Source organism: Arachis stenosperma, chromosome 6 (genome assembly GCF_014773155.1).
Source record: "Arachis stenosperma cultivar V10309 chromosome 6, arast.V10309.gnm1.PFL2, whole genome shotgun sequence".
NCBI classification, from domain to species: Eukaryota; Viridiplantae; Streptophyta; class Magnoliopsida; order Fabales; family Fabaceae; genus Arachis; species Arachis stenosperma.
Genome location: NC_080382.1, coordinates 132,710,369 through 132,731,915, shown reverse-complemented (window position 1 = coordinate 132,731,915; position 21,547 = coordinate 132,710,369). Strand labels below are relative to the sequence as shown.

The window sequence follows — 21,547 nt, the reverse complement described above, 5'->3', positions numbered from 1 at the left end:
GACTTGTATTTAGACGTGTGTTATCAGGGATGGATTGAGGTTCAAAGGAGGAGGACACTTGCCCCCCACTAAATTTTGAAAAAAAAATGTAATAGTTTTATATAAATATATATTATTGTCCCTAGTATAATTATATTTTTATCTCCACAAAAAATTATTAAATTTTGTTTTGAGATTTATATTAATTTTTTTATGAAACTTAACATGTAACAATATTTAGTTTGTTAAATTTGATTTAATATCAAAATTAAAATTAAATAAATTAATTCAATAAAAAATTAATAAATTATCCTATTTCAAAATATTTGTCGGCTTAAAATAGTTTTGGTTCATTGAAAATTTAATATATTTAAATATAAATTATATCCTAATACAATAATGAAGTTTCAATGCATAAAATTTTTAAAGTAAAAGTATTTTCGAATGAAAAGATTATTTAATCGTGTTTTTCAATTTTATGATTTTATTATTTTTATCCTTATTTTAAATAATATTTATTAATTTTTAAACATTATTTTACAATTTTTGAAACAGAATTTTCTGTCAAAATAATATATTTCTTTTCTAGAATTGTAAAATCTAATAATTTTTCATATGCATATTAAATACTAATTTGAGAACTAATTCTTATATATACCGTACCGTGAAAGAAGAGTGATTTTTTCTCTAATTAATTATCACAAATATTTAAGAAAAGAAAGAAAAAATATAATAAAAAAGGATGAAAAAAAATTGATGAATGGTTATAAACTATAACATGTGTCTTAAAAGTTTTTTTTCGAAGTGGCAAATATCTCCAGTTTCCGAAGGATAGAATTAAATATCTAATGTTTATCGTTAAACTAATTAATATAGAACACAACATGATTAATATATGTGTATGTCGTAATTTATTGACTAACGACATATTTTTAAATAGAATAAAGTATCATTTTTAAATAATAAGTATGCCACGATTTTTATGGTTAATGATAGAATTTTCGTTGACCGTCAAATAAAAAGATGACAAGTAGAGTTGTTATTAGTTAGGTTAATCTTTATTTAAGCGATTATCTCCGATCGTTCTTATCTCTTTTACCAGAAGATACTATTTGTTAACCATTGAATAAAAAAGGTAATAAATACCTATCACATTACATAAGAGAATTTTCACAAACTATAAAAAGCCACCAAAAAATTTACTCAAAACTCAACTTAATATAACAAAAAAAAAATGTTCCATAACTAATAAAATTTATTATTTTTAATTAATATTAGCAAATATTTTAAAGTTTAAGTGCTAATTTTAAATTTTACTAAAATTAACTCCAAACAATATAAAAATAAAATGTTAGCTAACAGTATTAACTAATATTAATAAAAATTATTATCTTTAACATTTTTCACAAAAAAATATATGCAAATAATTTTGATGATTCACATGTATTAATTATTTGGATTTAATTTATATAAATATCACTGTGAAAGAGATTTTTATAGACATTCAACTAACATATCAATACATCAGCAAATAAATTTCACATAGCTACCCATTATAGCTTGAAAGGCTCATGAATACGATAAATATATTTGATTAGACAAAAATAAAAAATTATTAAATATTATCAATACATAAGAATTAAAATAATCTAAATTAAGATAGTTAAGGATCCAAAATGACAGCAATCATGTTAAGATATGTAGGTATTTGGGTACATGTTCGTTGTGATAGAGTAATAACGAAAAGTAGGAAAGGAAATAAAAAGAAGGGAGAGTAATCTAGTTGCAAGTTCACATCAACATGAAACTGATCCTTCATAAAAAAAAACAAATGTTGTTATCATACATATGCCATCGACTTTTAAGGGAACAAGAAATCCAACAAAATTTTTAAATTTAACAACTTTATTATCTATAAAACTATGTTAGATCTCACGCATTAACATGCAATTTACAACTAGTTGATAAAAGCAAGCTAGCAACAATGGTGGCTGATATGTGCGTGTCGATTAAAGCAGGAAGCTCTGATTATTTGGAGAAACATCCAGAGCGCAGAATATCATTTTCCCAAAATTTTTACATTGTTGGAGTTACTTTTGCGGCTGGTATTGGTGGCCTTCTATTTGGTTATGATACTGGTACATCATACATATATGTGTATTTTCTACCGTTTCATTAATTAAGAAAAAAAAAGAAAAAAATGATATAGCACATATTTTGTTTTCATCTGTAGGTGTGATATCTGGTGCTCTCTTGTACATAAAAGATGATTTTGAAGTTGTAAAGAACAGTAGTTTTCTTCAGGTAAAAGAGAGAGTGCCTTTTTTTTCATTTTCTTTTAATTTGGTAGCTTGTAATTGTGACCATAGTTATATGAACGCAACATGTTCTGGTAGGAGAACTGGTACGTGGTACACGATACATCACATTTAAAATTTTTAATGGGAAAAGTATATATATATAACATTTGACTACACAGATAAATTGTGAATTCATGTAACTATGACTATGACACAGCACGACAAGAGCAGAGTATCATTTTGCAGCAATTATATGTTCTCATTTTGTTATGTTTGCAGGAACTAATAGTTGCCATGGCCTTAATTGGTGCAATTTTCGGTGCCGCCATTGGTGGTTACATTAATGATTCTTTAGGGCGTAAGGCTGCCACTATTGTGGCAGATATTTGTTTCACAGTAGGATCACTCTTGATCGCCGTCGCACCAAATCCCACTCTTATCATAGTTGGCCGGTTTTTTGTTGGCCTAGGTGTAGGTTTCGCTTCTGTTACTGCTCCTATGTATATCGCAGAAGTATCACCGTCTGAAATAAGAGGTGGATTAGTTAGTGTCAATTGTCTTATGATCACAACTGGCCAATTTCTTTCCTTTGTCATCAATTATGGTTTGACTAGAGTAAGCATACCCAACTCTTTAGCTAACAATACCAATAGCAATAATTTTATCTTCATCCATCTTGATTTTCTAAGAGCAAAATTATGTGTGCAGGTTCCTGGAACATGGCGTTGGATGCTTGGAATTGCAGGTACACCAGCTGTTATTCAGTTGGTTCTTATGGTCTTCCTTCCTGAGTCCCCCAGATGGCTATATTTGAAGGTAAATGATGATATAATATCAATGATCATTCATGTGAAGTTCTCTTTATGAAAAAATTATAGGTAATAACTATTAGATAATTTTACATGTTGAACTAAAGATTAATGTTGAAAACCAATTTTTTTTAAACTAACATCAGCCAATTTTTTTAATTTTATTTATCTTAAATTTTAGATCCTAAAACTAAAATTATAAACATAAAATCTAAAACTGACTAATGTCTAACAAAAAATTAGTTTTCTATACTATCTTTTTTAACTAAATTATCATCTAACAATTATCAGCTATTATTTTCATATGAATAAAACTTTATGTTAATAGTCACATATAAAATCTAGGTAAAATTAATCCTTATATTGATTCCTTTTCGGTACAATAATTAAAAGCTTAGTTACTTTTAACTTGCAGAATAGGAAGGAGGAGGCTACCAATGTTCTTTCTAAGATATACCCATCTCCCCGGTTGGAGGACGAAATATATATTCTTGAAGCTCACATGGAGCAAGAACAAAAGGATAAGGTCAAAGTTAAATACACTGATGTACTTAAGTTGAAAGAAATCAGAGTTGCGTTCATATGTGGCGCTGGACTTCAAGCATTCCAACAACTTACCGGTATTAGTGTTATAATGTACTATAGCCCAACAATCATTCAATTGGCTGGCTTCAAATCAAACGAATCGGCTTTGTTCTTATCCCTCATTGTTTCTGCAATTAATGCCGGTGGCACAATTATTGGCATTTACCTTATTGACATTGTAGGGCGAAAGAAGCTTACACTTAGTAGCTTAACAGGTGTGGTTGGATCGTTGATCCTACTATCTGCTTCATGTTATGTTAGAGGACATGGCAACCCGAGTTTAGTTTACGGATGGCTTGCTGTTGCGGGTTTGGCTTTGTATATTATATTCTTTGCACCCGGAATGGGTCCTGTTCCTTCGGCTGTGAACACAGAGATATACCCTGAAGAGTTTAGAGGAATATGTGGTGGCATGTCTGCAACAATTAATTGGGTTGGTAGTGTCATCATGTCTATTAGCTTCCTTTCTTTTGTGGTTGCTATTGGGCTTGGTGAGAGTTTTATGATCCTTTTGGTTGTTGCTTGTGTTGCAATAGTTTTTGTGATTTTCTGTATGCCAGAGACAAAAGGGTTGACTTTTGGAGAAGTTTCAAATATTTGGAAAGAGAAAGCCTATGGAAAAAATAAAAACATAGAGAGCATAGTTGAGCAAGCAAGTACATGATCAGCAACTTTTTTCAAATATGCCTTAGACTTTTGAAAGCACGAAAAGTCATAAAGTTTGGGTTTGAACATGAAATGAAGAAGAACAAAAAATAAAAGGAGAAGAAATGAAAGATGCAATATATATGTGTCTGCGTGCTCACTGGTAGCTTTGGCCAAATAAAAGGGGGAAATGTTAATGGAGAAGACGTGGTGACATGTGTGATATGCAATAGAGTTAGTTAGATGAAATGAGAATCTGTTATAGGATCAATTGAGTGTTAGTTATTGATGTGTTATCCTTCATTCTTAGTGTGTAGATAAGTGAGGTAGCTTCAAGTGTAAACTAATTCATTCCACTATCAATTTAATTTCATATTCTTTGTTCATTCTATTAATTTTCTCTTTGGTTTTCATTTCTTTCAATACCTTTACATGATATCAGAGTTGGTCATAACTAATCATGGCTTTAACTCTTGCATCATCATCATTATCGCTGTTAAGAACAGCTTGGTTCCTCTACCGATAAGCAATAGTATTTTTTAACGATAAAATAAAAGGTTATGCCACAATGATGAAATTGAATATTTTCAGCACATGAAGAATGTATGAAAATAGACTTGTATTTAGACGTGTGTTATCAGGGATGGATAGAGGTTCAAAGGAGGAGGACACTTGCCCCCCACTAAATTTTGAAAAAAAAATGTAATAGTTTTATATAAATATATATTATTGTCCCTAGTATAATTATATTTTTATCTCCACAAAAAATTATAAAATTTTGTTTTGAGATTTATATTAATTTTTTTATTAAACTTAACATGTAACAATATTTAGTTTGTTAAATTTGATTTAATATCAAAATTATAATTAAATAAATTAATTCAATAAAAAATTAATAAATAATCCTATTTCAAAATATTTGTCGCCTTAAAATAGTTTTGATTCATTGAAAATTTAATATATTTAAATATAAATTATATCCGATTACAATAATGAAGTTTCAATGCATAAAATTTTTAAAGTAAAAGTATCTTCGAATGAAAAGATTATTTAATCGTGTTTTTCAATTTTATGATTTTATTATTTTTATCCTTATTTTAAATAATATTTATTAATTTTTAAACATTATTTTACAATTTTTGAAACAGAATTTTCTGTCAAAATAATATATTTCTTTTCTAGAATTGTAAAATCTAATAATTTTTCATATGCATATTAAATACTAATTTGAGAACTAATTCTTATATATACCGTACCGTGAAAGAAGAGTGATTTTTTCTCTAATTAATTATCACAAATATTTAAGAAAAGAAAGAAAAAATATAATAAAAAAGGATGAAAAAAAATTGATGAATGGTTATAAACTATAACATGTGCCTTAAAAGTTTTTTTTCGAAGTGGCAAATATCTCCAGTTTCCGAAGGATAGAATTAAATATCTAATGTTTATCGTTAAACTAATTAATATAGAACACAACATGATTAATATATGTGTATGTCGTAATTTATTGACTAACGACATATTTTTAAATAGAATAAAGTATCATTTTTAAATAATAAGTATGCCACGATTTTTATGGTTAATGATAGAATTTTCGTTGACCGTCAAATAAAAAGATGACAAGTAGAGTTGTTATTAGTTAGGTTAATCTTTATTTAAGCGATTATCTCCGATCGTTCTTATCTCTTTTACCAGAAGATACTATTTGTTAACCATTGAATAAAAAAGGTAATAAATACCTATCACATTACATAAGAGAATTTTCACAAACTATAAAAAGCCACCAAAAAATTTACTCAAAACTCAACTTAATATAACAAAAAAAAAATGTTCCATAACTAATAAAATTTATTATTTTTAATTAATATTAGCAAATATTTTAAAGTTTAAGTGCTAATTTTAAATTTTAAATACTAAAATTAACTCCAAACAATATAAAAATAAAATGTTAGCTAACAGTATTAACTAATATTAATAAAAATTATTATCTTTAACATTTTTCACAAACAAATATATGCAAATAATCTTGATGATTCACATGTATTAATTATTTGGATTTAATTTATATAAATATCACTGTGAAAGAGATTTTTATAGACATTCAACTAACATATCAATACATCAGCAAATAAATTTCACATAGCTACCCATTATAGCTTGAAAGGCTCATGAATACTATAAATATATTTGATTAGACAAAAATAAAAAATTATTAAATAGTATCAATACATAAGAATTAAAATAATCTAAATTAAGATAGTTAAGGATCCAAAATGACAGCAATCATGTTAAGATATGTAGGTATTTGGGTACATGTTCGTTGTGATAGAGTAATAACGAAAAGTAGGAAAGGAAATAAAAAGAAGGAGAGTAATCTAGTTGCAAGTTCACATCAACATGAAACTGATCCTTCATAAAAAAAAACAAATGTTGTTATCATACATATGCCATCGACTTTTAAGGGAACAAGAAATCCAACAAAATTTTTAAATTTAACAACTTTATTATCTATAAAACTATGTTAGATCTCACGCATTAACATGCAATTTACAACTAGTTGATAAAAGCAAGCTAGCAACAATGGTGGCTGATATGTGCGTGTCGATTAAAGCAGGAAGCTCTGATTATTTGGAGAAACATCCAGAGCGCAGAATATCATTTTCCCAAAATTTTTACATTGTTGGAGTTACTTTTGCGGCTGGTATTGGTGGCCTTCTATTTGGTTATGATACTGGTACATCATACATATATGTGTATTTTCTACCGTTTCATTAATTAAGAAAAAAAAAGAAAAAATGATATAGCACATATTTTGTTTTCATCTGTAGGTGTGATATCTGGTGCTCTCTTGTACATAAAAGATGATTTTGAAGTTGTAAAGAACAGTAGTTTTCTTCAGGTAAAAGAGAGAGTGCCTTTTTTTCATTTTCTTTTAATTTGGTAGCTTGTAATTGTGACCATAGTTATATGAACGCAACATGTTCTGGTAGGAGAACTGGTACGTGGTACACGATACATCACATTTAAAATTTTTAATGGGAAAAGTATATATATATAACATTTGACTACACAGATAAATTGTGAATTCATGTAACTATGACTATGACACAGCACGACAAGAGTAGAGTATCATTTTGCAGCAATTATATGTTCTCATTTTGTTATGTTTGCAGGAACTAATAGTTGCCATGGCCTTAATTGGTGCAATTTTTGGTGCCGCCATTGGTGGTTACATTAATGATTCTTTAGGGCGTAAGGCTGCCACTATTGTGGCAGATATTTGTTTCACAGTAGGATCACTCTTGATCGCCGTCGCACCAAATCCCACTCTTATCATAGTTGGCCGGTTTTTTGTTGGCCTAGGTATAGGTTTCGCTTCTGTTACTGCTCCTATGTATATCGCAGAAATATCACCGTCTGAAATAAGAGGTGGATTAGTTAGTGTCAATTGTCTTATGATCACAACTGGCCAATTTCTTTCCTTTGTCATCAATTATGGTTTGACTAGAGTAAGCATACCCAACTCTTTAGCTAATAATACCAATAGCAATAATTTTATCTTCATCCATCTTGATTTTCTAAGAGCAAAATTATGTGTGCAGGTTCCTGGAACATGGCGTTGGATGCTTGGAATTGCAGGTACACCAGCTGTTATTCAGTTGGTTCTTATGGTCTTCCTTCCTGAGTCCCCCAGATGGCTATATTTGAAGGTAAATGATGATATAATATCAATGATCATTCATGTGAAGTTCTCTTTATGAAAAAATTATAGGTAATAACTATTAGATAATTTTACATGTTGAACTAAAGATTAATGTTGAAAACCAATTTTTTTTAAACTAACATCAGCCAATTTTTTTAATTTTATTTATCTTAAATTTTAGATCCTAAAACTAAAATTATAAACATAAAATCTAAAACTGACAACTGTCTAACAAAAAATTAGTTTTCTATACTATCTTTTTTAACTAAATTATCATCTAACAATTATCAGCTGTTATTTTCATATGAAGAAAACTTTATGTTAATAGTCACATATAAAATCTAGGTAAAATTAATCCTTATATTGATTCCTTTTCGGTACAATAATTAAAAGCTTAGTTACTTTTAACTTGCAGAATAGGAAGGAGGAGGCTACCAATGTTCTTTCTAAGATATACCCATCTCCCCGGTTGGAGGACGAAATATATATTCTTGAAGCTCACATGGAGCAAGAACAAAAGGATAAGGTCAAAGTTAAATACACTGATGTATTTAAGTTGAAAGAAATCAGAGTTGCGTTCATATGTGGCGCTGGACTTCAAGCATTCCAACAACTTACCGGTATTAGTGTTATAATGTACTATAACCCAACAATCATTCAATTGGCTGGCTTCAAATCAAACGAATCGGCTTTGTTCTTATCCCTCATTGTTTCTGCAATTAATGCCGGTGGCACAATTATTGGCATTTACCTTATTGACATTGTAGGGCGAAAGAAGCTTACACTTAGTAGCTTAACAGGTGTGGTTGGATCGTTGATCCTACTCTCTGCTTCATGTTATGTTAGAGGACATGGCAACCCGAGTTTAGTTTATGGATGGCTTGCTGTTGCGGGTTTGGCTTTGTATATTATATTCTTTGCACCCGGAATGGGTCCTGTTCCTTGGGCTGTGAACACAGAGATATACCCTGAAGAGTTTAGAGGAATATGTGGTGGCATGTCTGCAACAATTAATTGGGTTGGTAGTGTCATCATGTCTATTAGCTTCCTTTCTTTTGTGGATGCTATTGGGCTTGGTGAGAGTTTTATGATTCTTTTGGTTGTTGCTTGTGTTGCAATAGTTTTTGTGATTTTCTGTATGCCAGAGACAAAAGGGTTGACTTTTGAAGAAGTTTCAAATATTTGGAAAGAGAAAGCCTATGGAAAAAATAAAAACATAGAGAGCATAGTTGAGCAAGCAAGTACATGATCAGCAACTTTTTCCAATATGCCTTAGACTTTTGAAAGCACGAAAAGTCATAAAGTTTGGGTTTGAACATGAAATGAAGAAGAACAAAAAATAAAGGAGAAGAAATGAAAGATGCAATATATATGTGTCTGCGTGCTCACTGGTAGCTTTGGCCAAATAAAGGGGGAAATGTTAATGGAGAAGACGTGGTGACATGTGTGATATGCAATAGAGTTAGTTAGATGAAATGAGAATCTGTTATAGGATCAATTGAGTGTTAGTTATTGATGTGTTATCCTTCATTCTTAGTGTGTAGATAAGTGAGGTAGCTTCAAGTGTAAACTAATTCATTCCACTATCAATTTAATTTCATATTCTTTGTTCATTCTATTAATTTTCTCTTTGGTTTTCATTTCTTTCAATACCTTTACATGATAGCAGAGTTGGTCATAACTAATCATGGCTTTAACTCTTGCATCATCATCATTATCGCTGTTAAGAACAGCTTGGTTCCTCTACCGATAAGCAATAGTATTTTTTAACGATAAAATAAAAGGTTATGCCACAATGATGAAATTGAATATTTTCAGCACATGAAGAATGTATGTAAATAGACTTGTATTTAGACGTGTGTTATCAGGGATGGATTGAGGTTCAAAGGAGGAGGACACTTGCCCCCCACTAAATTTTGAAAAAAAAAAGTAATAGTTTTATATAAATATATATTATTGTCCCTAGTATAATTATATTTTTATCTCCACAAAAAATTTTAAAATTTTGTTTTGAGATTTATATTAATTTTTTTATTAAACTTAACATGTAACAATATTTAGTTTGTTAAATTTGATTTAATATCAAAATTAAAATTAATTAAATAAATTAATTCAATAAAAAATTAATAAATTATCCTATTTCAAAATATTTGTCGGCTTAAAATAGTTTTGGTTCATTGAAAATTTTATATATTTAAATATAAATTATATCCTAATACAATAATGAAGTTTCAATGCATAAAATTTTTAAAGTAAAAGTATTTTCGAATGAAAAGATTATTTAATCGTGTTTTTCAATTTTATGATTTTATTATTTTTATCCTTATTTTAAATAATATTTATTAATTTTTAAACATTATTTTACAATTTTTGAAACAGAATTTTCTGTCAAAATAATATATTTCTTTTCTAGAATTGTAAAATCTAATAATTTTTCATATGCATAGTAAATACTAATTTGAGAACTAATTCTTATATACCGTACCGTGAACGAAGAGTGATTTTTTCTCTAATTAATTATCACAAATATTTAAGAAAAGAGAGAAAAAATATAATAAAAAAGGATGAAAAAAATTTGATGAATGGTTATAAACTATAACATGTGCCTTAAAAGTTTTTTTTTGAAGTGGCAAATATCTCCAGTTTCCGAAGGATAGAATTAAATATCTAATGTTTATCGTTAAACTAATTAATATAGAACACAACATGATTAATATATGTGTATGTCGTAATTTATTGACTAACGACATATTTTTAAATAGAATAAAGTATCATTTTTAAATAATAAGTATGCCACGATTTTTATGGTTAATGATAGAATTTTCGTTGAACGTCAAATAAAAAGATGACAAGTAGAGTTATTATTAGTTAGGTTAATCTTTATTTAAGCGATTATCTCCGATCGTTCTTATCTCTTTTACCAGAAGATACTATTCGTTAATCATTGAATAAAAAAGGTAATAAATACCCATCACATTACATAAGATAATTTTCACGAACTATAAAAAGCCACCAAAAAATTTACTCAAAACTCAACTTAATATAACAAAAAAAATAATGTTCCATAACTAAAAAATTTTATTATTTTTAATTAATGTTAGCAAATATTTTAAAGTTTAAGTGCTAATTTTAAATTTTAAATACTAAAATTAACTCCAAACAATATAAAAATAAAATGTTAGCTAACAGTATTAACTAATATTAATAAAAATTATTATCTTTAACATTTTTCACAAAAAAATATATGCAAATAATTTTGATGATTCACATGTATTAATTATTTGGATTTAATTTATATAAATATCACTGTGAAAGAGATTTTTATAGACATTCAACTAACATATCAATACATCAGCAAATAAATTTCACATAGCTACCCATTATAGCTTGAAAGGCTCATGAATACTATAAATATATTTGATTAGACAAAAATAAAAAATTATTAAATAGTATCAATACATAAGAATTAAAATAATCTAAATTAAGATAGTTAAGGATCCAAAATGACAGCAATCATGTTAACATATGTAGGTATTTGGGTACATGTTCGTTGTGATAGAGTAATAACGAAAAGTAGGAAAGGAAATAAAAAGAAGGGAGAGTAATCTAGTTGCAAGTTCACATCAACATGAAACTGATCCTTCATAAAAAAAAAACAAATGTTGTTATCATACATATGCCATCGACTTTTAAGGGAACAAGAAATCCAACAAAATTTTTAAATTTAACAACTTTATTATCTATAAAACTATGTTAGATCTCACGCATTAACATGCAATTTACAACTAGTTGATAAAAGCAAGCTAGCAACAATGGTGGCTGATATGTGCGTGTCGATTAAAGCAGGAAGCTCTGATTATTTGGAGAAACATCCAGAGCGCAGAATATCATTTTCCCAAAATTTTTACATTGTTGGAGTTACTTTTGCGGCTGGTATTGGTGGCCTTCTATTTGGTTATGATACTGGTACATCATACATATATGTGTATTTTCTACCGTTTCATTAATTAAGAAAAAAAAGAAAAAATGATATAGCACGTATTTTGTTTTCATCTGTAGGTGTGATATCTGGTGCTCTCTTGTACGTAAAAGATGATTTTGAAGTTGTAAAGAACAGTAGTTTTCTTCAGGTAAAAGAGAGAGTGCCTTTTTTTCATTTTCTTTTAATTTGGTAGCTTGTAATTGTGACCATAGTTATATGAACGCAACATGTTCTGGTAGGAGAACTGGTACGTGGTACACGATACATCACATTTAAAATTTTTAATGGGAAAAGTATATATATATATAACATTTGACTACACAGATAAATTGTGAATTCATGTAACTATGACTATGACACAGCACGACAAGAGTAGAGTATCATTTTGCAGCAATTATATGTTCTCATTTTGTTATGTTTGCAGGAACTAATAGTTGCCATGGCCTTAATTGGTGCAATTTTCGGTGCCGCCATTGGTGGTTACATTAATGATTCTTTAGGGCGTAAGGCTGCCACTATTGTGGCAGATATTTGTTTCACAGTAGGATCACTCTTGATCGCCGTCGCACCAAATCCCACTCTTATCATACTTGGCCGGTTTTTTGTTGGCCTAGGTGTAGGTTTCGCTTCTGTTACTGCTCCTATGTATATCGCGGAAGTATCACCGTCTGAAATAAGAGGTGGATTAGTTAGTGTCAATTGTCTTATGATCACAACTGGCCAATTTCTTTCCTTTGTCATCAATTATGGTTTGACTAGAGTAAGCATACCCAACTCTTTAGCTAACAATACCAATAGCAATAATTTTATCTTCATCCATCTTGATTTTCTAAGAGCAAAATTATGTGTGCAGGTTCCTGGAACATGGCGTTGGATGCTTGGAATTGCAGGTACACCAGCTGTTATTCAGTTGGTTCTTATGGTCTTCCTTCCTGAGTCCCCCAGATGGCTATATTTGAAGGTAAATGATGATATAATATCAATGATCATTCATGTGAAGTTCTCTTTATGAAAAAATTATAGGTAATAACTATTAGATAATTTTACATGTTGAACTAAAGATTAATGTTGAAAACCAATTTTTTTTAAACTAACATCAGCCAATTTTTTTAATTTTATTTATCTTAAATTTTAGATCCTAAAACTAAAATTATAAACATAAAATCTAAAACTGACTAATGTTAGCTAACTAAAAATTAGTTTTCTATACTATCTTTTTTAACTAAATTATCATCTAACAATTATCAGCTATTATTTTCATATGAAGAAAACTTTATGTTAATAGTCACATATAAAATCTAGGTAAAATTAATCCTTATATTGATTCCTTTTCGGTACAATAATTAAAAGCTTAGTTACTTTTAACTTGCAGAATAGGAAGGAAGAGGCTACCAATGTTCTTTCTAAGATATACCCATCTCCCCGGTTGGAGGACGAAATATATATTCTTGAAGCTCACATGGAGCAAGAACAAAAGGATAAGGTCAAAGTTAAATACACTGATGTATTTAAGTTGAAAGAAATCAGAGTTGCGTTCATATGTGGCGCTGGACTTCAAGCATTCCAACAACTTACCGGTATTAGTGTTATAATGTACTATAGCCCAACAATCATTCAATTGGCTGGCTTCAAATCAAACGAATCGGCTTTGTTCTTATCCCTCATTGTTTCTGCAATTAATGCCGGTGGCACAATTATTGGCATTTACCTTATTGACATTGTAGGGCGAAAGAAGCTTACACTTAGTAGCTTAACAGGTGTGGTTGGATCGTTGATCCTACTCTCTGCTTCATGTTATGTTAGAGGACATGGCAACCCGAGTTTAGTTTATGGATGGCTTGCTGTTGCGGGTTTGGCTTTGTATATTATATTCTTTGCACCCGGAATGGGTCCTGTTCCTTGGGCTGTGAACACAGAGATATACCTTGAAGAGTTTAGAGGAATATGTGGTGGCATGTCTGCAACAATTAATTGGGTTGGTAGTGTCATCATGTCTATTAGCTTCCTTTCTTTTGTGGATGCTATTGGGCTTGGTGAGAGTTTTATGATTCTTTTGGTTGTTGCTTGTGTTGCAATAGTTTTTGTGATTTTCTGTATGCCAGAGACAAAAGGGTTGACTTTTGAAGAAGTTTCAAATATTTGGAAAGAGAAAGCCTATGGAAAAAATAAAAACATAGAGAGCATAGTTGAGCAAGCAAGTACATGATCAGCAACTTTTTCCAATATGCCTTAGACTTTTGAAAGCACGAAAAGTCATAAAGTTTGGGTTTGAACATGAAATGAAGAAGAACAAAAAATAAAAGGAGAAGAAATGAAAGATGCAATATATATGTGTCTGCGTGCTCACTGGTAGCTTTGGCCAAATAAAAGGGGGAAATGTTAATGGAGAAGACGTGGTGACATGTGTGATATGCAATAGAGTTAGTTAGATGAAATGAGAATCTGTTATAGGATCAATTGAGTGTTAGTTATTGATGTGTTATCCTTCATTCTTAGTGTGTAGATAAGTGAGGTAGCTTCAAGTGTAAACTAATTCATTCCACTATCAATTTAATTTCATATTCTTTGTTCATTCTATTAATTTTCTCTTTGGTTTTCATTTCTTTCAATACCTTTACATGATAGCAGAGTTGGTCATAACTAATCATGGCTTTAACTCTTGCATCATCATCATTATCGCTGTTAAGAACAGCTTGGTTCCTCTACCGATAAGCAATAGTATTTTTTAACGATAAAATAAAAGGTTATGCCACAATGATGAAATTGAATATTTTCAGCACATGAAGAATGTATGTAAATAGACTTGTATTTAGACGTGTGTTATCAGGGACGGATTGAGGTTCAAAGGAGGAGGACACTTGCCCTCACTAAGTTTAAAAAAAAGTAATAGTTTTATACAAATATATATTATTGTCCCTAGTATAATTATATTTTTATCTCCACAAAAAATTTTAAAATTTTGTTTTGAGATTTATATTAATTTTTTTATTAAACTTAACATGTAACAATATTTAGTTTGTTAAATTTGATTTAATATCAAAATTAAAATTAATTAAATAAATTAACTCAATAAAAATTAATAAATTATCCTATTTCAAATATTTGTCGGCTTAAAATAGTTTTGGTTCATTGAAAATTTTATATATTTAAATATAAATTATATCCTAATACAATAATGAAGTTTCAATGCATAAAATTTTTAAAGTAAAAGTATTTTCGAATGAAAAGATTATTTAATCGTGTTTTTCAATTTTATGATTTTATTATTTTTATCCTTATTTTAAATAATATTTATTAATTTTTAAACATTATTTTACAATTTTTGAAACAGAATTTTCTGTCAAAATAATATATTTCTTTTCTAGAATTGTAAAATCTAATAATTTTTCATATGCATAGTAAATACTAATTTGAGAACTAATTCTTATATATACCGTACCGTGAACGAAGAGTGATTTTTTCTCTAATTAATTATCACAAATATTTAAGAAAAGAGAGAAAAAATATAATAAAAAAGGATGAAAAAAATTTGATGAATGGTTATAAACTATAACATGTGCCTTAAAAGTTTTTTTTTGAAGTGGCAAATATCTCCAGTTTCCGAAGGATAGAATTAAATATCTAATGTTTATCGTTAAACTAATTAATATAGAACACAACATGATTAATATATGTGTATGTCGTAATTTATTGACTAACGACATATTTTTAAATAGAATAAAGTATCATTTTTAAATAATAAGTATGCCACGATTTTTATGGTTAATGATAGAATTTTCGTTGAACGTCAAATAAAAAGATGACAAGTAGAGTTATTATTAGTTAGGTTAATCTTTATTTAAGCGATTATCTCCGATCGTTCTTATCTCTTTTACCAGAAGATACTATTCGTTAATCATTGAATAAAAAGGTAATAAATACCCATCACATTACATAAGATAATTTTCACGAACTATAAAAAGCCACCAAAAAATTTACTCAAAACTCAACTTAATATAACAAAAAAAATAATGTTCCATAACTAAAAAATTTTATTATTTTTAATTAATGTTAGCAAATATTTTAAAGTTTAAGTGCTAATTTTAAATTTTAAATACTAAAATTAACTCCAAACAATATAAAATAAAATGTTAGCTAACAGTATTAACTAATATTAATAAAATTATTATCTTTAACATTTTTCACAAAAAAATATATGCAAATAATTTTGATGATTCACATGTATTAATTATTTGGATTTAATTTATATAAATATCACTGTGAAAGAGATTTTTATAGACATTCAACTAACATATCAATACATCAGCAAATAAATTTCACATAGCTACCCATTATAGCTTGAAAGGCTCATGAATACTATAAATATATTTGATTAGACAAAAATAAAAAATTATTAAATAGTATCAATACATAAGAATTAAAATAATCTAAATTAAGATAGTTAAGGATCCAAAATGACAGCAATCATGTTAACATATGTAGGTATTTGGGTACATGTTCGTTGTGATAGAGTAATAACGAAAAGTAGGAAAGGAAATAAAAAGAAGGGAGAGTAATCTAGTTGCAAGTTCACATCAACATGAAACTGATCCTTCATAAAAAAAAAAAACAAATGTTGTTATCATACATATGCCATCGACTTTTAAGGGAACAAGAAATCCAACAAAATTTTTAAATTTAACAACTTTATTATCTATAAAACTATGTTAGATCTCACGCATTAACATGCAATTTACAACTAGTTGATAAAAGCAAGCTAGCAACAATGGTGGCTGATATGTGCGTGTCGATTAAAGCAGGAAGCTCTGATTATTTGGAGAAACATCCAGAGCGCAGAATATCATTTTCCCAAAATTTTTACATTGTTGGAGTTACTTTTGCGGCTGGTATTGGTGGCCTTCTATTTGGTTATGATACTGGTACATCATACATATATGTGTATTTTCTACCGTTTCATTAATTAAGAAAAAAAAAGAAAAAAATGATATAGCACGTATTTTGTTTTCATCTGTAGGTGTGATATCTGGTGCTCTCTTGTACGTAAAAGATGATTTTGAAGTTGTAAAGAACAGTAGTTTTCTTCAGGTAAAAGAGAGAGTGCCTTTTTTTCATTTTCTTTTAATTTGGTAGCTTGTAATTGTGACCATAGTTATATGAACGCAACATGTTCTGGTAGGAGAACTGGTACGTGGTACACGATACATCACATTTAAAATTTTTAATGGGAAAAGTATATATATATAACATTTGACTACACAGATAAATTGTGAATTCATGTAACTATGACTATGACACAGCACGACAAGAGTAGAGTATCATTTTGCAGCAATTATATGTTCTCATTTTGTTATGTTTGCAGGAACTAATAGTTGCCATGGCCTTAATTGGTGCAATTTTCGGTGCCGCCATTGGTGGTTACATTAATGATTCTTTAGGGCGTAAGGCTGCCACTATTGTGGCAGATATTTGTTTCACAGTAGGATCACTCTTGATCGCCGTCGCACCAAATCCCACTCTTATCATACTTGGCCGGTTTTTTGTTGGCCTAGGTGTAGGTTTCGCTTCTGTTACTGCTCCTATGTATATCGCGGAAGTATCACCGTCTGAAATAAGAGGTGGATTAGTTAGTGTCAATTGTCTTATGATCACAACTGGCCAATTTCTTTCCTTTGTCATCAATTATGGTTTGACTAGAGTAAGCATACCCAACTCTTTAGCTAACAATACCAATAGCAATAATTTTATCTTCATCCATCTTGATTTTCTAAGAGCAAAATTATGTGTGCAGGTTCCTGGAACATGGCGTTGGATGCTTGGAATTGCAGGTACACCAGCTGTTATTCAGTTGGTTCTTATGGTCTTCCTTCCTGAGTCCCCCAGATGGCTATATTTGAAGGTAAATGATGATATAATATCAATGATCATTCATGTGAAGTTCTCTTTATGAAAAAATTATAGGTAATAACTATTAGATAATTTTACATGTTGAACTAAAGATTAATGTTGAAAACCAATTTTTTTTAAACTAACATCAGCCAATTTTTTAATTTTATTTATCTTAAATTTTAGATCCTAAAACTAAAATTATAAACATAAAATCTAAAACTGACTAATGTTAGCTAACTAAAAATTAGTTTTCTATACTATCTTTTTTAACTAAATTATCATCTAACAATTATCAGCTATTATTTTCATATGAAGAAAACTTTATGTTAATAGTCACATATAAAATCTAGGTAAAATTAATCCTTATATTGATTCCTTTTCGGTACAATAATTAAAAGCTTAGTTACTTTTAACTTGCAGAATAGGAAGGAAGAGGCTACCAATGTTCTTTCTAAGATATACCCATCTCCCCGGTTGGAGGACGAAATATATATTCTTGAAGCTCACATGGAGCAAGAACAAAAGGATAAGGTCAAAGTTAAATACACTGATGTATTTAAGTTGAAAGAAATCAGAGTTGCGTTCATATGTGGCTGGACTTCAAGCATTCCAACAACTTACCGGTATTAGTGTTATAATGTACTATAGCCCAACATCATTCAATTGGCTGGCTTCAAATCAAACGAATCGGCTTTGTTCTTATCCCTCATTGTTTCTGCAATTAATGCCGGTGGCACAATTATTGGCATTTACCTTATTGACATTGTAGGGCGAAAGAAGCTTACACTTAGTAGCTTAACAGGTGTGGTTGGATCGTTGATCCTACTCTCTGCTTCATGTTATGTTAGAGGACATGGCAACCCGAGTTTAGTTTATGGATGGCTTGCTGTTGCGGGTTTGGCTTTGTATATTATATTCTTTGCACCCGGAATGGGTCCTGTTCCTTGGGCTGTGAACACAGAGATATACCCTGAAGAGTTTAGAGGAATATGTGGTGGCATGTCTGCAACAATTAATTGGGTTGGTAGTGTCATCATGTCTATTAGCTTCCTTTCTTTTGTGGATGCTATTGGGGCTTGGTGAGAGTTTTACGATTCTTTTGGTTGTTGCTTGTGTTGCAATAGTTTTTGTGATTTTCTGTATGCCAGAGACAAAAGGGTTGACTTTTGAAGAAGTTTCAAATATTTGGAAAGAGAAAGCCTATGGAAAAAATAAAAACATAGAGAGCATAGTTGAGCAAGCAAGTACATGATCAGCAACTTTTTCCAATATGCCTTAGACTTTTGAAAGCACGAAAAGTCATAAAGTTTGGGTTTGAACATGAAATGAAGAAGAACAAAAAATAAAAGGAGAAGAAATGAAAGATGCAATATACATGTGTCTGCGTGCTCACTGGTAGCTTTGGCCAAATAAAAGGGGGAAATGTTAATGGAGAAGACGTGGTGACATGTGTGATATGCAATAGAGTTAGTTAGATGAAATGAGAATCTGTTATAGGATCAATTGAGTGTTAGTTATTGATGTGTTATCCTTCATTCTTAGTGTGTAGATAAGTGAGGTAGCTTCAAGTGTAAACTAATTCATTCCACTATCAATTTAATTTCATATTCTTTGTTCATTCTATTAATTTTCTCTTTGGTTTTCATTTCTTTCAATACCTTTACATGATATCAGAGTTGGTCATAACTAATCATGGCTTTAACTCTTGCATCATCATCATTATCGCTGTTAAGAACAGCTTGGTTCCTCTACCGATAAGCAATAGTATTTTTTAACGATAAAATAAAAGGTTATGCCACAATGATGAAATTGAATATTTTCAGCACATGAAGAATGTATGTAAATAGACTTGTATTTAGACGTGTGTTATCAGGGATGGATTGAGGTTCAAAGGAGGAGGACACTTGCCCCCCACTAAATTTTGAAAAAAAAAATGTAATAATTTTATATAAATATATATTATTGTCCCTAGTATAATTATATTTTTATCTCCACAAAAAATTATAAAATTTTGTTTTGAGATTTATATTAATTTTTTTATTAAACTTAACATGTAACAATATTTAGTTTGTTAAATTTGATTTAATATCAAAATTAAAATTAATTAAATAAATTAATTCAATAAAAAATTAATAAATTATCCTATTTCAAAATATTTGTCGGCTTAAAATAGTTTTGGTTCATTGAAAATTTAATATATTTAAATATAAATTATATCTTAATACAATAATGAAGTTTCAATGCATAAAATTTTTAAAGTAAAAGTATCTTCGAATGAAAAGATTATTTAATCGTGTTTTTCAATTTTATGATTTTATTATTTTTATCCTTATTTTAAATAATATTTATTAATTTTTAAACATTATTTTACAATTTTTGAAACAGAATTTTCTGTCAAAATAATATATTTCTTTTCTAGAATTGTAAAATCTAATAATTTTTCATATGCATACTAAATACTAATTTGAGAACTAATTCTTATATATACCGTACCGTGAACGAAGAGTGATTTTTTCTCTAATTAATTATCACAAATATTTAAGAAAAGAGAGAAAAAATATAATAAAAAAGGATGAAAAAAATTTGATGAATGGTTATAAACTATAACATGTGCCTTAAAAGTTTTTTTTCGAAGTGGCAAATATCTAAAGGATAGTTTATCTAATGTTTAAACTAATTAATATAGAACACAACATGATTAATATGTGTATGTCGTAATTTATTGACTAACGACATATTTTTAAATAGAATAAAGTATCATTTTTAAATAATAAGTATGCCACGATTTTTATGGTTAATGATAGAATTTTCGTTGAACGTCAAATAAAAAGATGACAAGTAGAGTTATTATTAGTTAGGTTAATCTTTATTTAAGCGATTATCTCCGATCGTTCTTATCTCTTTTACCAGAAGATACTATTCGTTAATCATTGAATAAAAAAGGTAATAAATACCCATCACATTACATAAGATAATTTTCACAAACTATAAAAAGCCACCAAAAAATTTACTCAAAACTCAACTTAATATAACAAAAAAAAATAATGTTCCATAACTAATAAAATTTATTATTTTTAATTAATGTTAGCAAATATTTTAAAGTTTAAGTGCTAATTTTAAATTTTAAATACTAAAATTAACTCCAAACAATATAAAAATAAAATGTTAGCTAACAGTATTAACTAATATTAATAAAAATTATTATCTTTAACATTTTTCACAAAAAAATATATGCAAATAATTTTGATGATTCACCTGTATTAATTATTTGGATTTAATTTATATAAATATCACTGTGAAAGAGATTTTTATAGACATTCAACTAACATATCAATACATCAGCAAATAAATTTCACATAACTACCCATTATAGCTTGAAAGGCTCATGAATACTATAAATATATTTGATTAGACAAAAATAAAAAATTATTAAATAGTATCAATACATAAGAATTAAAATAATCTAAATTAAGATAGTTAAGGATCCAAAATGACAGCAATCATGTTAACATATGTAGGTATTTGGGTACATGTTCGTTGTGATAGAGTAATAACGAAAAGTAGGAAAGGAAATAAAAAGAAGGGAGAGTAATCTAGTTGCAAGTTCACATCAACATGAAACTGATCCTTCATAAAAAAAAACAAATGTTGTTATCAT

General features: G+C 28.8%; 3 protein-coding genes and 1 pseudogene across 3 annotated transcripts; all 4 read left to right on the top strand.

The window, feature by feature from the left end:
- The first annotated feature begins 739 nt into the window (after positions 1-739).
- LOC130934675 (inositol transporter 1-like) lies at positions 740-4,337 on the top strand. The gene is made up of 6 exons (XM_057864221.1): positions 740-761; positions 1,995-2,117; positions 2,213-2,283; positions 2,559-2,894; positions 2,988-3,095; positions 3,504-4,337. Exons 1-6 carry the CDS (start codon positions 740-742, stop codon positions 4,335-4,337), a joined length of 1,494 nt encoding a protein of 497 aa, XP_057720204.1.
- A 1,334-nt stretch (positions 4,338-5,671) lies between these two features.
- LOC130934674 (inositol transporter 1-like) lies at positions 5,672-9,270 on the top strand. Its single transcript, XM_057864220.1, has 6 exons — positions 5,672-5,693; positions 6,930-7,052; positions 7,147-7,217; positions 7,492-7,827; positions 7,921-8,028; positions 8,437-9,270. The coding sequence occupies exons 1-6, from the start codon at positions 5,672-5,674 to the stop codon at positions 9,268-9,270; spliced, it is 1,494 nt and encodes a 497-aa protein (XP_057720203.1).
- Positions 9,271-11,833: 2,563 nt separating this feature from the next.
- On the top strand, positions 11,834-14,209 carry LOC130934673 (inositol transporter 1-like). The gene is made up of 5 exons (XM_057864219.1): positions 11,834-11,987; positions 12,081-12,151; positions 12,428-12,763; positions 12,857-12,964; positions 13,376-14,209. The coding sequence occupies exons 1-5, from the start codon at positions 11,834-11,836 to the stop codon at positions 14,207-14,209; spliced, it is 1,503 nt and encodes a 500-aa protein (XP_057720202.1).
- A 2,559-nt stretch (positions 14,210-16,768) lies between these two features.
- Positions 16,769-19,141, top strand: LOC130934672 (inositol transporter 1-like; annotated as a pseudogene).
- Positions 19,142-21,547: the final 2,406 nt, after the last annotated feature.